General features: G+C 43.9%; 1 protein-coding gene across 2 annotated transcripts in view; it reads right to left on the bottom strand.

The window, feature by feature from the left end:
- Positions 1 to 1777: 1777 nt before the first annotated feature.
- Positions 1778 to 13519, bottom strand: part of WIPF2 (WAS/WASL interacting protein family member 2) — a 40364-nt gene continuing 28622 nt past the window's right edge. For both annotated transcript variants that reach the window (XM_063138047.1, XM_063138046.1), the window contains exons 5-8: positions 11563 to 12225; positions 9757 to 9969; positions 8107 to 8208; positions 1778 to 7396 (exon numbers count right to left, since the gene is read on the bottom strand). In XM_063138047.1, the coding sequence (XP_062994117.1) occupies positions 7356 to 7396; positions 8107 to 8208; positions 9757 to 9969; positions 11563 to 12225 (1019 nt within the window). In that variant the 3' untranslated portion in view covers positions 1778 to 7355. The remainder of the gene's footprint in view (positions 7397 to 8106; positions 8209 to 9756; positions 9970 to 11562; positions 12226 to 13519) is intronic.

Here is a 13519-nt window from a genome sequence, read left to right as displayed (position 1 = left end):
ATAAATTTTGCTGCGTGGTTTTTATCCTGGTTGTGCTTTTTATACTGTATTTTGTATTTGTGCTTTTAACCTGTTGGTTGTTTTATTATGGTTTTAATTTTTGTGAACCGCCCAGAGAGCTTCGGCTATTGGGCGGTATAAAAATGTAATAAATAAACAAACTTTTTGGAATTGTGGGGCATTTTGTTTAGATTATTAGTAACTTTCTTACATACCAAGGCATGTGGAAGACACAGGAAAGAGGCAGTTTTCAAGCAAGCCTGGCCATGAAGCATTTTAAATGCGTCCTTCCCTAAACATGAATTTGGCGGCGACCCGATTTTTACACTCGGGTCTATTCCCGTAATGTCTACTTTGCCCTAAGAGCCATCCAAGTTCGGATCAAAGGTCCATCTAACCCAGCCTTTCCAAAGCAGATGCCATCTAAAGGTTTTGGACTTCAACTCCCATCAGCCTTCGCCACCACAGCTAATAGTCATGAATCCTGGGAGACGAAGACCAAAACGTCTGTAAGGCACCACATTGGGGAAGGCTGAAAACTCCAAATCCTCCTTTCAATAGAAGAGAGATGCTCCAGAAAGGCTACAAGCCATCCAGGAAGGCAACAACCTTTTCCACTCTGGCCTCTGGAAATTTCATTGTTCTTCACAGCTCTTGACAGACATCTAATAGACATCTGCTACTTTTTTCTTTTTCTTTTTTTAAGTTATCACACCTCCAGACAGTAAATCACATCAGTTGTGCCATGTGCGAAATACTGTCTTTTGTCTGGGTGGAGTGAACTGCCATTCGATTTCATAGAGTAGTGCTGAGTTCTATTATAAGAAGGGGGATAACGGCTTCCTTATCGCTTTCCTTTGGGTGTAGAACCTCAGGGCCAAATCCAGCCTTCCAGGATTCCCCTGAAGGCCACAACCCCTTTCACCAACTACCAATTGTTGGATGGTTTCCTGGCTTTCATACAGTTTTTCCCCAATTCTAAAAGGTTGAAATGCATCTCTTAAGGCTTAATTACTGGCAGTAGAAGTAGTCAGAACTTTAGGTTCTTAGAAATGGAATTCAGCCCTCAGGCTGAAAGAGGTTCTGTACCCCTGATCTAGGACCTGCTAAAAGTGCTAAATGTTTAATCCTGATAGGCGGCCCAAGCGCCCTATTATATTAAGGAACAGGACAGGCAAAAAGTAATGTCATAATTGCCATTTATTTATTGCATTTCTATACTGCCCAATAGCTGAAGCTCTCTGGGCGGTTCGCAAGAGTTAATTCTCCCCCATAAACTGCATCAAGTCTTTCCTCCTCCCACAATAGCTTTTTAAAGCCAAGCACACTGTGAGCTGGAGGTGAAACTATGGAGCAAGGTGATTTGATTAGGGATTAGGTTTGTCCCTCCCTCCTACAGTAAGGTATTTAAGGGCCAGATACCTTTAAAAAAAAGTAGGAATGGGGGAGAAAAACAGTTCTAGGGCTGTTTACAATCTGACCATTCAAACAGGGGAGGTGAATGAAACTAGAATGAAGTGTACAATGGTAGAATTGTATTGTGGAGGGAAAGGGGCTAACAGATGTGAATGGAAAATTATTTTTAGTATGCACTCCTCAAGGCACCCAAACTGTTGTCCCCAAATGGCTCAGACAGATATTTGTGAAGGCTGAAGTAGCATACAATGCAATAGGATACAAAGAAGAAACACTTGTGTGAATATGTATAATCACACCCTTCACAAGCATTTAGCAACATATATTTTGCAGGCAGAGAACAAATTATACAAACACTATGTATACTTGATTAATTTATTAGATCATGGACACAGACTCAATTCTGCATCAGTAGATGCAGTTACAATGTAATAGAGACAACACCACTTACTGTGGGTTAGGTACAGTGTCTTGCAAAGTGAACTAGTAAGAGAAGGAGGCACTATCAAATGTAATATGTATGGAGTAAGAGTAAAGTCCCTCCCCCTGCCTCTTCAACCAGCCTTTCAAGAGGCTTCAGCAGATACTACCTTCACATGTTAAGCCATCATCTCTACAGTAACAATGAGGACTAGTAATTTGCTCATTAAAAACAAAACTAGGATTCTGATGAACGGTATGGATCCATGAGAAAAGGCGCTGATCTTGAAAAAACTTCCACCTCCTGGACAAAACTGTACAGCTGGCAGGACACAGATGCACTGGATGTCTCACTGTGTGTTTGCACACAGCTACTCACTGACCCCTAAGCCCAGCTCTCGACCAACAGTTTTGTAAAAGAGCAGCATCCTTTAAACTACTGCCCACTCCAATTGAGCCTTAGAGGAAACTGACAATGCTCTTCAGAGCTCCCATTAGGAAAGAACATCAGGAAGAGAGGTGCTTAGAATAAAATATATCATGTACTCCCATTCATCCAAGAACATGGAATTTATACAGGAAAACAGCATATGGTTATTGTGGTAGTTTATAGTCTGCAGAATTTAGACACACACAAACCACTGTGATGTTTTAATGGCAAAAATATGTTTTTTAAAAAATTGCAAAGACCAAAAACCCAAATGCCACATTAACAGAGTTCTCACAGCTGCTTATTTTGTAATGGAGTAACAAAATTGTAAAAGAATGTTATATGCAAGCCCCTTTAAGATGCCATTTTTTGTTTAACACAAGCCATATGTGTCTGCCCACAGTGAAAGACTCAAGAATCCTGGGATTCTTCAATCACAGACAGCCTAGAGGAAACCTTTTTTCAAACCTTTGCAAAGAAAAGTAAAAGGTGAGAGGTACACAAAGGACAGTTTTATCTTAAAGGCAAAGGGCAGATTTGAAAAAAAAAAGTAACAGTGCAAGAGACCCCCTATTCTGGTCCTTGAAACCACAGGAAGTGGCTCTCAGTAGTGTTTCTCTAGTTAAGGGTAATGGTAGTTAAACAAAAGCATTAACACAAAGCATACGGAGTGCATCTAGGCTTGCATGATACTAACCATTGAGAGATATTCCTCCCCACTTATAAATGCGCACACAAAACAAAAACTCACTGGGAGCCACTTAAGGATAAGGCACAGTGAATGAAGCTTGAAGAACTTGCTGTTCAACAATGGACACATTACACCCGTCCATAAGGGCCTTTGCCCTGGGACACATGCGTGGTTTCACACTACAATTGCAATGGAAGACTAGTATGGTTACAACATTGAGAAGAACTGGGTATAACCTGCACTAAAAAAAAAAAAAAACTGAGCCAGGGTAGCCTAAATCCTGAACCAAGAAATGTGGAATTCTATAACCTGTATAAGTTAGGCAAATTAGCTATTTTGCATGATCCTGCATTTTTATTTTACTATTTTGTATCATTTATTCTACTGCTAGACATGGGAAGGGTTAAAACCTATGTAGGCCTCTCCCTGGACCACTGGAAAAACTGTCCAGCCTATCACACTGGTTGAGTTTCTAAGTATCTTTGTAACAGAAGGGCTAAAATCTCTTTTTTCAAGTAAACATCCTCAGGAAGCTGGGTGTCTGCATCAGGACCACATTGGAGTATTATCTGCACTTGTTAGCATTGTGGCACACAGCACTGATTAAGAGCTGCTTGAATCAATCCTCTGAATTTACATCTCAAAAATGGTGCAGTCAACCTTGGCAGCAGCATTATATATGTCTTTCATGTCTAGAACTATCTGAATATCTTCATTCATTGCCATGTTCTTTTGATCTATGATCCAAAACTGTAGAACAAATGTTTCAGGAAACCAGGCATATGAGACCTAAGAGCTGCATCCAGGTTATAGTCAGATTATGCATTTTCTTTTAGCTGATCCTGGAAAAAATCTCAACAGGGCCAACTAGAGAAATGTCGGATAGTACATTCAGAATAAAAGCTTATCTTGGTTTATTCTTCAGGATTTTTCTTTGAGGGGGGAGAAGAGACGTTTCAATACTCTTTTAAAAACCTGCACCTAGAAGGCAGGGAGCTTTCTAAGATGGGGCAATACTAAAACTCAGTATTATGCCATGAAGCTGACTGATGGGGGATTCAGGGCAGATAAAAGGAAGTACTTATTCACACAGCACATAGTTATACTAAACTATGGAATTCACTACCACAAGATGTGATGGCCACCAATTTGGATGGCTTTAAAAGGGGGTTGGATAAATTCCTGGTGGAGAAGGCTAGCAATGGCTACTAGTCATGATGGCTAGATACAATCTCCAGTATCCGAGGCAGTATACATATGTGCATCAGTTGCTGGGGAACATGGGTGGGAGGTTGCTGTTGCACCATGTCCTGCTTGTGGGTCCCTGGTCCCAATGTGTGAACAGAGAGCTGGGCTAGATGGACCCATGGTCTGATCCAGCATGGCTCTTATGTCCTTACTCAAACATGCAAGTACCCACATCTGCAGCCTGAATGGTACAGCCCAGAGGAAAAACATTAAGTGGTATATCAATGTGAATATCTAACTGGCCCAGAGTCTCCAACAATAATGTGTGGCAGCAGCTTTCAGCACAAACTCAAGTACATTTTGACATAGTCCATCTCTGAGCTAAGAGGGTGAACTGAGGATATGCATTTTGGTGGTGGTGATCTTGTGATTTTTATTTTTAAGGGTTTGTGGTTTGGTTTTAAATGCTGTAGAAACCTGCCCTGAGCTTTCAGGAAAGAGTGAGATAGGAAAATGTTTGTATGTGCTAAGGTCCCCTTGTACAAACACTCTTGGTCAGTAAGGAAAACGCAAACACATCCCACCCACCCAGGCAATAAAAGCCCAACGCACTTACAGGTGAAAAGGGGGAGGAAGAAACCAATGCTTTGGCCCAATACATGCAAGTATAACACATGTACCTCTTTTATTAAGTTCTCATTTGACTGCCTGGAACGCCCTTCACAGTTGCTTCCCAAAAGATTTACTTACTGGAAACCAACGTTACAGGGAATATAACCTTAAAAAAAAAAAATCCCCTCCCACCCGACACACACATACATACACAAATGCACAGTGCATTTAACTTTTCTTCCCAGCGAACTATGCTGGGTAAGATTTAAATTTTCCTCCAGAAAAAAAAAAGCAATTCCTCCAACCAAGCACTAGCCCCTCAACATGAGAGACTGCCTGGTCTTAAACATAAAAGCAGATGAAATTCCATCATCGTAGGAAAAAAAAAAAGATAAGTAGAAGGTGAGGGAACTTTTGTAGTATACGGCCGGCAAGCCTACAAACTTTTTACAACATATAAAATAGATCAATATTTATGATTATAACACATATTTCCCCACCCCCGTTACTTAAGAGTCAATATACACAATAATTATAATAAATCTGGTACCAATCACATGACTGACGTAATCTGTAAGGCAAAACCCCCAACAAGCCAGCTAGGTTTGATGTTATAACCATCTGCACAGAGTATAAATGAGAGTAAGGGGCAAGAAGAGAATAAATCCGCTTCTGCTCCAGGGCCAGGATCAGTGCTGTTCAGCCCAGAGTGGGGCACTTTCACTGCTTTCCCAGCAGGCTGTATGTACGTGCATGGAGAAAGACAGACATGCATTCCCACATGGGAATATTTTCAACACAGCAAATTACTGCATTGAGAAGCATGTGTGCAATCCACAACTTGGAAGTTTTCTTTCTGGAATGTGTGTGTGTGTGTGGGGGGGGGGGGGGAACGACCAAGCAGGAATACCTCTGCTTTGACCTCAAGCACAAGGCCAGCACTATAAAACTTCCCTCTGATGCTAGGCCAAGTTTTCCATGTCACAACCAGGAGACTGAGATCAGCTTGGCAACACTGTCACATAACAGGCATCCCAGCAGTCATGTACAGAGATGTAAACCCTCTTCCTCACAAGCATGTGCAAGAAACCCAGAGAACACTGTGTCTACAACTGAGAAGAATAAAGCACGTGGGGAGCTCGACACTCTCCCCAACTCTAAAAGTTATTTTGCTGGAGAAGGTTATTAACGATTCGTGATCAACTTTGAGTTAGAACAGCTGATTATTTAAGCATTTTAATTTTTTAAAAAAATTGAACACTAGTTGTGGATATTCTAGGAATACTACTCATAACCAGAGCTGACCATGTCTCAATTCGACCTGCTTCAGTGATGCCCTCCTTGGGCTGAGCAAGCAGCCAGCGCCCATCCACTCCTCAACACAGAGGTAAGCCAAAACATGCCTGCTGCCGGATGGTTGAGGTCCATCTCAAAGATATTCATAGCACAAGGAGATAAGAAAGGACTCCTTTTTTGGAAACAGTAAGGTGTGATCTTCTGAAGAAGGGGCAAGGCAGTCCTACCAAAACAACATGGGGCCTAAAGCACATGTCCTGCATTGCTGAGCATCTATGTCCATGGTATCTCAATATTTTGTTTATAGGCACCATCATGCTGCTGCATGTCTCTCACAAGCTTGCCCAACCTAGGCCTCCCAGCCTCCACCCCAATTTTTGCCTGTATGCCTTTCCTCTGCTGCTTTCAGTGGCTGCTACTGTCTTCGTCCCGGCCACGCTGTTTATGAATACTGCACATGTGGCAGTGGTGGCCACGAAATGTAATGTCTGTACATATGTGATTCCTGGACCTTTTACAGTGCAGAGGCACAACAACATTAGGAGTCACAACAGATTGGACTGGGATGCCAGGAGCTGACACTCCTGAGTAAGATAATGGCTCCAGATCTGCAGGACAAGGAACACTGCAACAATATAGCAAAGTAACTGATGTACACTCCGAATTTCTCTTGTGCTACCATTGGTACTACTACATTTGTGTAGCTTTTCCCATTTAGAATTTGCTCTAAGGGATACTCTTTATACTCATTTTCTTCCCTCCCCTTCTTCAAGTTACACAATTTAATGAGTTAGTATGTAGTGTTTGCATTCAAAAGTGGAATAGCCATTTCAGTCCTTTCAATGCTATCCCTCTTAAAAATCAGAATTCTGCATTTCACCCAATTTGTAGGCATTTCCCTCCCCTATGCTAGGCAAGCATTTAGGAAAAAGTTGTTTCAACCTGACTCACAGTTCCAAAACTGTCCTGTTTAGCTTGCTTTTTGGGAAAATATTCATTGCGCACTTATTCTTGAACAGTAGTGGTTTATGAACCAGTCTCTCTCTCCATGACAGAAGTGGCAGGGAAAGTGAGAAACCCACACAGATCTGCAGAAGAGGGTTCTCACCCAGCTGAAATGCATAGATGGAGATGAGGAGTGGTAGATTCATCCAGGTTCTTGAAACAGTTGTGGGGAGGGGATCAACAGCAGGAATGTGTTTCTCATGCAGGTTTCTGAAGGATGGGAAGGGAATGGGAAATCTGAGAAAAACACAGGTCCATTCATTTCGGTACTGTGCAACAATCCCCAGCTGCTGTTTTTCACCTGGGGATGGGAGGCAGGGGAGGGGCTCCTCGAGTAGCTGAAAAGACAATGGAGGTTGTTAATGCCATGGGTGCCAGGCTTACTTCCACAAGGATTCCAGCCCTAAAGCAAAAGAGAACATCAAAGCATGCACACTGCTACCACCATCCCTAGAAAGCTGCCATACAAGTTTCCGAAGCTACTACAAACATGCAGAAGAGTAACACCCCCCTTAACAAACTATCCAATTGTTTTTCCAGCAGGACTGCCGGTGGTTGGGCTTCTGCATCTGATACAGCCTATTCCTTCAAGTACTTTATCCTGAAGAACTATGAGCTCTTGTGCCACCCAACTCCCACTGCTCCCCAGTCTGCCTGTGCCACTCCAGTGTCTTCATAGCCACCTCCCGCCTTCCTTCTTCCTTGTGAAAGGAAGGAACACAGGGGAGTCTAAATCAGAATGTGTACATCCAGCACTACGCTATTTGCATAAGTTGAAAAGCTGGAAACGGAATAAAGGAATAGTAGATTTACGTATTTACTTGTTATTTTATTAATTATATTTTATCATTTATTATTTTATTATTTAGTAGCTGTCAAACATAACTTGTTTATAACGACAGAAAGGTGTATTCCTGGCCATATGGAGTGGCTTTAAATCACCCATCACAACTTGCCAACTTCTTGAGCGAAGAGTTGAAAATTGTTTGTGGCCAAATCATCAGGCAGGTACTTGGAAATAACAGGAGTGAGCCAGGTCATCACTCACCTCTGTTAGTTTTGCTGGGATAAATCCTTTGGAAGTGCTTGAACTCTTCGGGAGCTGGGAAGTCTTCAACTGGATGAAAAGAGTATTTAGATTCAAAGTCATCTGCAGAAAAGGAGGGGGAAAGTTAAAAGGGTAGTTTCTTTTATCAAAGTAGTATGCAACATGTGGTCAGAAGACCACATTCGGTCCAAAGGGTCCCCCATTGTCCTGCTGTTCCGAACCTTAAAGATGCTGTGTGAGAGAGGCTAGAGTGATGGTTCAAATGGCAGGGCCTTCTGAGGTAGCCCTACCATGAGGCAAGGCTAGGTAGTCCCCTCAGGTGGCAGATTTTGGAGACCAATCCACCAGGGGGTCAGTGTCACCTGGTTAGATGGGCTTCTCAAAGAGAGCAGGACAGCTATGGTTCACAAGATATTCCCTCAAGGGGCAAATAGGAAAATAATGTTCTTCCGGAATATTTGCGAACTACAAGTTCAATCGCAGTTTTTAAAGCTCAGCTAAAAACTTTTCTTTTTTCTGAAGCTTTTAAAACTTGATTTTGATCTTACTCTTATACTGTTAGTTTTACTCTACCCTGTGCCTGTTTGGTGCATTCTCTTCCCCTTCTTATTGTTTTATTATGATTCTGTTAGAATGTAAGCCTATGCGGCAGGGCTTTGCTATTTTATTGTTTTACTCTGTACAGCACCATGTACACTAATGGTGCTAAATAAATAAATAAATAAATAAATAAATGCCATTCTGGAATGCCCATGAGTGAACAATTCAACACACACACACACACACACACACACACACACTTCATTCTATATAACATGAAAATTTAAAATAAATCAGTTCTATATAAATCCCAACATTAGAATGTGGATAGTGAATATTTGTAAACTTTTATTTTCCTTGGAATATGGCAATGGCAAAATGACAACAACCCAAGACAGATAGCTCCTAATCTTAGGATCCTATCACTCCATCCACAAATACACACACTTCTTCCCGGCCAATCACACTATTTTTACAGTCTCCATAATAAAAACCGAACTAGCCAAAGTAGCAGTGTTACTTAGTTGAGGATAGGCTGTGCATCCTTAGAACCCCAAGTATGGCTCACAATCACCTTAAATGCCATGCAACACGGATGGGGATTCTCTGACTCACAAAGCTTCCCCATCCACCCCATGGGGGCTCCTTTCCAACCACACCCATTCGGGGAAAGGAATCTCCCACTGTTATCTCTGGGCGGTTTACAACATTTTGTAAACTGCCCAGAGAGCTTTGGCTATTGGGCGGTATAGAAATGCAATAAATAAATAAATAAATCCCTGATCAAAGGTAACAGTGGGGATTTGCTTTTGTACGCTGCTTGTCATCCCAAGCAGTGCATGAAGCCAGCATCTTGGAGGAGCAGCTCCTCCAAGTGCCAGCAGAGTCCTTTTTGCCAGGCAGCAAGAGGCACAGAGCTCTGTGCCACTCTCTGCATGGAGAAAGAAAAAATGGGTGGGGCAGGGCAGGGCTCCAACCCTGAAGTCATCTGGCCAACCAGACTGGTTGTGCAGGGTGGGAATCCAGTCCCCCCCCCCCCCCCGACCAAGCCAAGACTGACAACCACGCCCTTCAAGACCTATTAAGCCATCAGCAGGTTCTTTTACTCACCAAAGAAAGACCTGACAGTGGAGATGGAGTCCCGGTGTCCATTTCTCATTGGTGGGGGAGGAGGTGGTGGTCCAACTGGCGTTCTGGTGGGTGGTGGTGGTGGTTTCCCACGGCTTGTGGGATCTGAAGACCCATGCATTCTGTAGGGCGGGGGCGGGGGCGGGGCATCTCTACCACCATTTCGGATTATGGGTGGTGGCGGCGGCGGAGGGGCTGCAATGGAAATTCCTCAGGTCAGCACTGACTCATGAACTAGCTTAGTACTCATGATTGGAGGGTGTGGCAAAGTTCTCTAGGTAGGCAAGCTCTACGGGCTGCACAACTGAAGCAACAGTTGGCCTCCCATCAGCATCTGACATCATTAACTCTGCACGCCTGTGACAGCCTTGCCCTGCCCTACTCTTGCTATACAGGTTTACATTTTTTTGCTCTCCCCAATTCCACTAAGGCGTTTTCTTATTTCTTGAGGAGGCCAAGTTACACATTTGAACTTGAGTAACCATACTAAGATGCAGGTTACTGAGCACTTGGTGCGGACTGTGCATATGCTAAGGTGAGCATAAAAATGCTTTACTCTGTACTCAGATCGTAATGGTCTACACCAAAAGCCCACTCTACTTTCTGGAGGGCTTCCAAGAGCATGGTGAGCCATGGTTCGGGCAGAAAATAGGCGATCACCTGGATCCAGGTTCAATCCTCATTATGTCTCATGGAAACACGCACACATTTCACCACGTGTAAGTAGGCCACATTATTTCTAAGCCAACCACATAAACCTAGCTCAAATTTTCCTGCTTTTGTTTGTTCTGAAGAACATGAGACCAGTAGCTTGCCATAGCTCCCCATTTTGGAATGACAACTGTTGTGAGAACAAAACAAACTCATCTGCACAACATGGAAAATGAAATCCAATCCCAAAGTGGCTTGGTGGTACAGACACACACCCCTCCATGAAATGTGAGCATATCCCAGTCTCCCAGGATCCAGTAGCACACTATGGTGGCAATATTCTTCACATGAGGCCCCAGGACTAGTCCCCAGGCATCAGAGTCATTTCCAAGAACTACTGTCTGCCATACAGTTGTGCTAGATAATACTAAGCATTTATAAAGAGAATTCCATATGTTCAAAGTGCTGCATAAACATTATCTCTGCAATTCCCGCAACCACCTTAGAAGATAGGCCAGTATTATTCCCTTATTGCAGATGAAGGGCCTAAAAATGAGGAAACAGTGGCTTGTCTAAGAGCTCACAATGAGTTTGTGGACAAGGTGAGATGTGAACTGGGAGCTTCCTAGCTTATATTGAGGTCATTAAATCCCAGCAGTAGAAATTGACAGGCATTTTCAGAAAGACCAAATCAAGGAATTTAATATCGGCCAAATGACTGAAATTCCACATGTTACTACTACCAATTAACACTTGAAGAGCAGTTTCAAGCGTTCGAGGCATCCTTACAAGAACTCCATAAGATAAGTGAAGATTATCAATCCTCATGTTGCAGATATGGGGGAGCAGATCTCAGGCTGAGAGAACATGGACTGCCTAATGCCACTAGTGAACATGGAAGAGGCGAGAGTTTGATCTGGGAATTTCTTAGTCACTACGCTCCACCACGTGAAAACTGGACATTCTCAGTCTTCTGAAAATCCACCCTTATACGTACTTTCCAGATCAGAATGTGTCGCTTTCAGGTACATTTGATCCATAGCACTTCCCTTTTTAGAGATTAATAGGGGGCTGTTAATATAAGTATCATTCTTCACCACCTGTTTTTCAGAAACGAGAGCTGGGAAAAAGTCTTACCTGCGCCACGGCTTGGAGGATCACGGGCAGGAGGTGGGGGGCGATTGCTCTGTAAAGAAGGGGAGGCTGAAGGGGGTGGGGGAGGTGCCATGCCCCTCCCAGGCCCGGGCGTCTTTCTATGCAACGAATTGTGTCTCTGGGGAAGCTCAGGGGCAGATTCATTGGTGGGGCTGGCAGGACCATTGGGGACACCAGGAGGTTGCCGGTAGGGGGGAGGAGGGGGCGCCAAAGAATGGCTCTGACTGCTTGGTCCTGTCCGGATGTTCACTGGGGAAGGGGGTGGCTTGATGGGGGGAGGAGCTGGTGGTCCATCCCGACTCCCTGGGGGGCGCTGTCCTGGAGTTGGTGGCAATGGCTTCTCGCGGTTGTAGGAAGGTGCTTTGCTGTTGTGCAAGGACGGGGGAGCAGGCAGTGCATTGGCTCGGCGTCCTGGTGGCGGAGGTGGTGGGGCTGATGAGCTGTGTTTCATGCCAGTGCTGCTGGCACTATTTGGCCGTGAGAGATCTGGCAAGGAAGGTCTCTGCATGCGTGGAAGCTCTGGGGGAGAAGCCCGACTGTTATCCGTGTCATCTTGGGGCCGACTACCGGTGGCCGGCACAGGGGGCCGTGGTGCGGCTGATCTGGACCCAGGAACTTGAAGCAACTGTTTTCCAGAGGGGCTGTCTGCAAGCAAAAATGGAACACAGAATTACTTGTTGGAGAACTTGAATGGGTGAAACCTTACCCTTCTGGTTAACAGCTCTAATTCTGGCAAAGCCATATTGTTCCTTATAAAGATGCCAGGTCGACTGCATGAAGCCAACATCCAATTATGTGAAACCAACAGTCTCTTGTCCAGAGACTGTGACCAGTGTTTTATGCCCGACACAGATTCTATATTGTAGATGACTGGGTAGATTCCAAATGTCTAATAACAGATATTTCCCACAGCAGGAACGGATGAGTAAAAAACGGTCTAATTAAGTATTGGACACAGGTGGGACAGCATGGGAAAGAAAGGGTGATTTCTCGACCCTCATTTTACCCTGACTAGACCCCAGCAGCTAACCAAAGGTTTGGATGATTGATTCATTTAGGTGGGCTAAATTCCGTTACTTCATACATGGCCCCTCCTATTTCTATAGCTTCCTGAACTGCCGTCCTTTGGCTTCTTTGCCTCTCCTCCCCAGCATCAACAGTGCACCACCACTTGACTCCAAGCACTGTGAGAGTTCCACTTTCACCACTGCATTCCTTTTTTAAAAAATAAAACAAATTCTGGTACAAATTCACAGTATAATTAACATGAATTACAAAACAGAATCAACCAAAGGAATTCATTAGTCACATGTCAATGAGATTTGAGATTGTCCACCTGATTATTAAGAGTCAGTTCCATTGGGTTAGTTAGTCTCTCTCCAGAGTGTACCATGCGTAGTTGGAGGGCACCCTGAACTCTTTGTGTCTTTTCATAGAATCATAGAACAGTAGAGTTGGAAGGGGCCTAAAAGGCCATCGAGTCCAACCCCCTGCTCAATGCAGGAATCCACCCTAAACATACTTGACAGATGGTTGTCCAGCTGCCTCTTGAATGCCTCTAGTGTGGGAAAGCCCACTACCTCCCTTGATAATTGATTCCATTGTCGTACTGCTCTAACAGTCAGGAAGTTTTTCCTGATGTCCAGCCAGAATCCGGCTTCCTGTGACTTGAGCCCATTATTCTGTGTCCTGCACTCTATGTTTTCCTCCTGCCTGCAAGCCAAAAGCATGCTTCATCCAGTCCTGTGTAAAGTTTCTTCAAGCCAAACTGACCTCTCACTCCCCTCAGGGGATAGCACTGTTTAACATCTTCCTACGTCTACCCTTCCCCCTCCAGTGTGGCAACAGCCAAGTCAACGATTAAGACAGCTCACACATACCAACCAGTGTTTAACTTAAGACTAACCAGTTTTGTGATGTCTAATTTTGTGATGCTGTT

This window comes from Elgaria multicarinata, chromosome 11, assembly GCF_023053635.1.
Source record: "Elgaria multicarinata webbii isolate HBS135686 ecotype San Diego chromosome 11, rElgMul1.1.pri, whole genome shotgun sequence".
NCBI lineage: Eukaryota > Metazoa > Chordata > Lepidosauria > Squamata > Anguidae > Elgaria > Elgaria multicarinata.
Note: the sequence above shows the minus strand (reverse complement) of the source record. Positions and strands in the feature narration are given on the sequence as shown.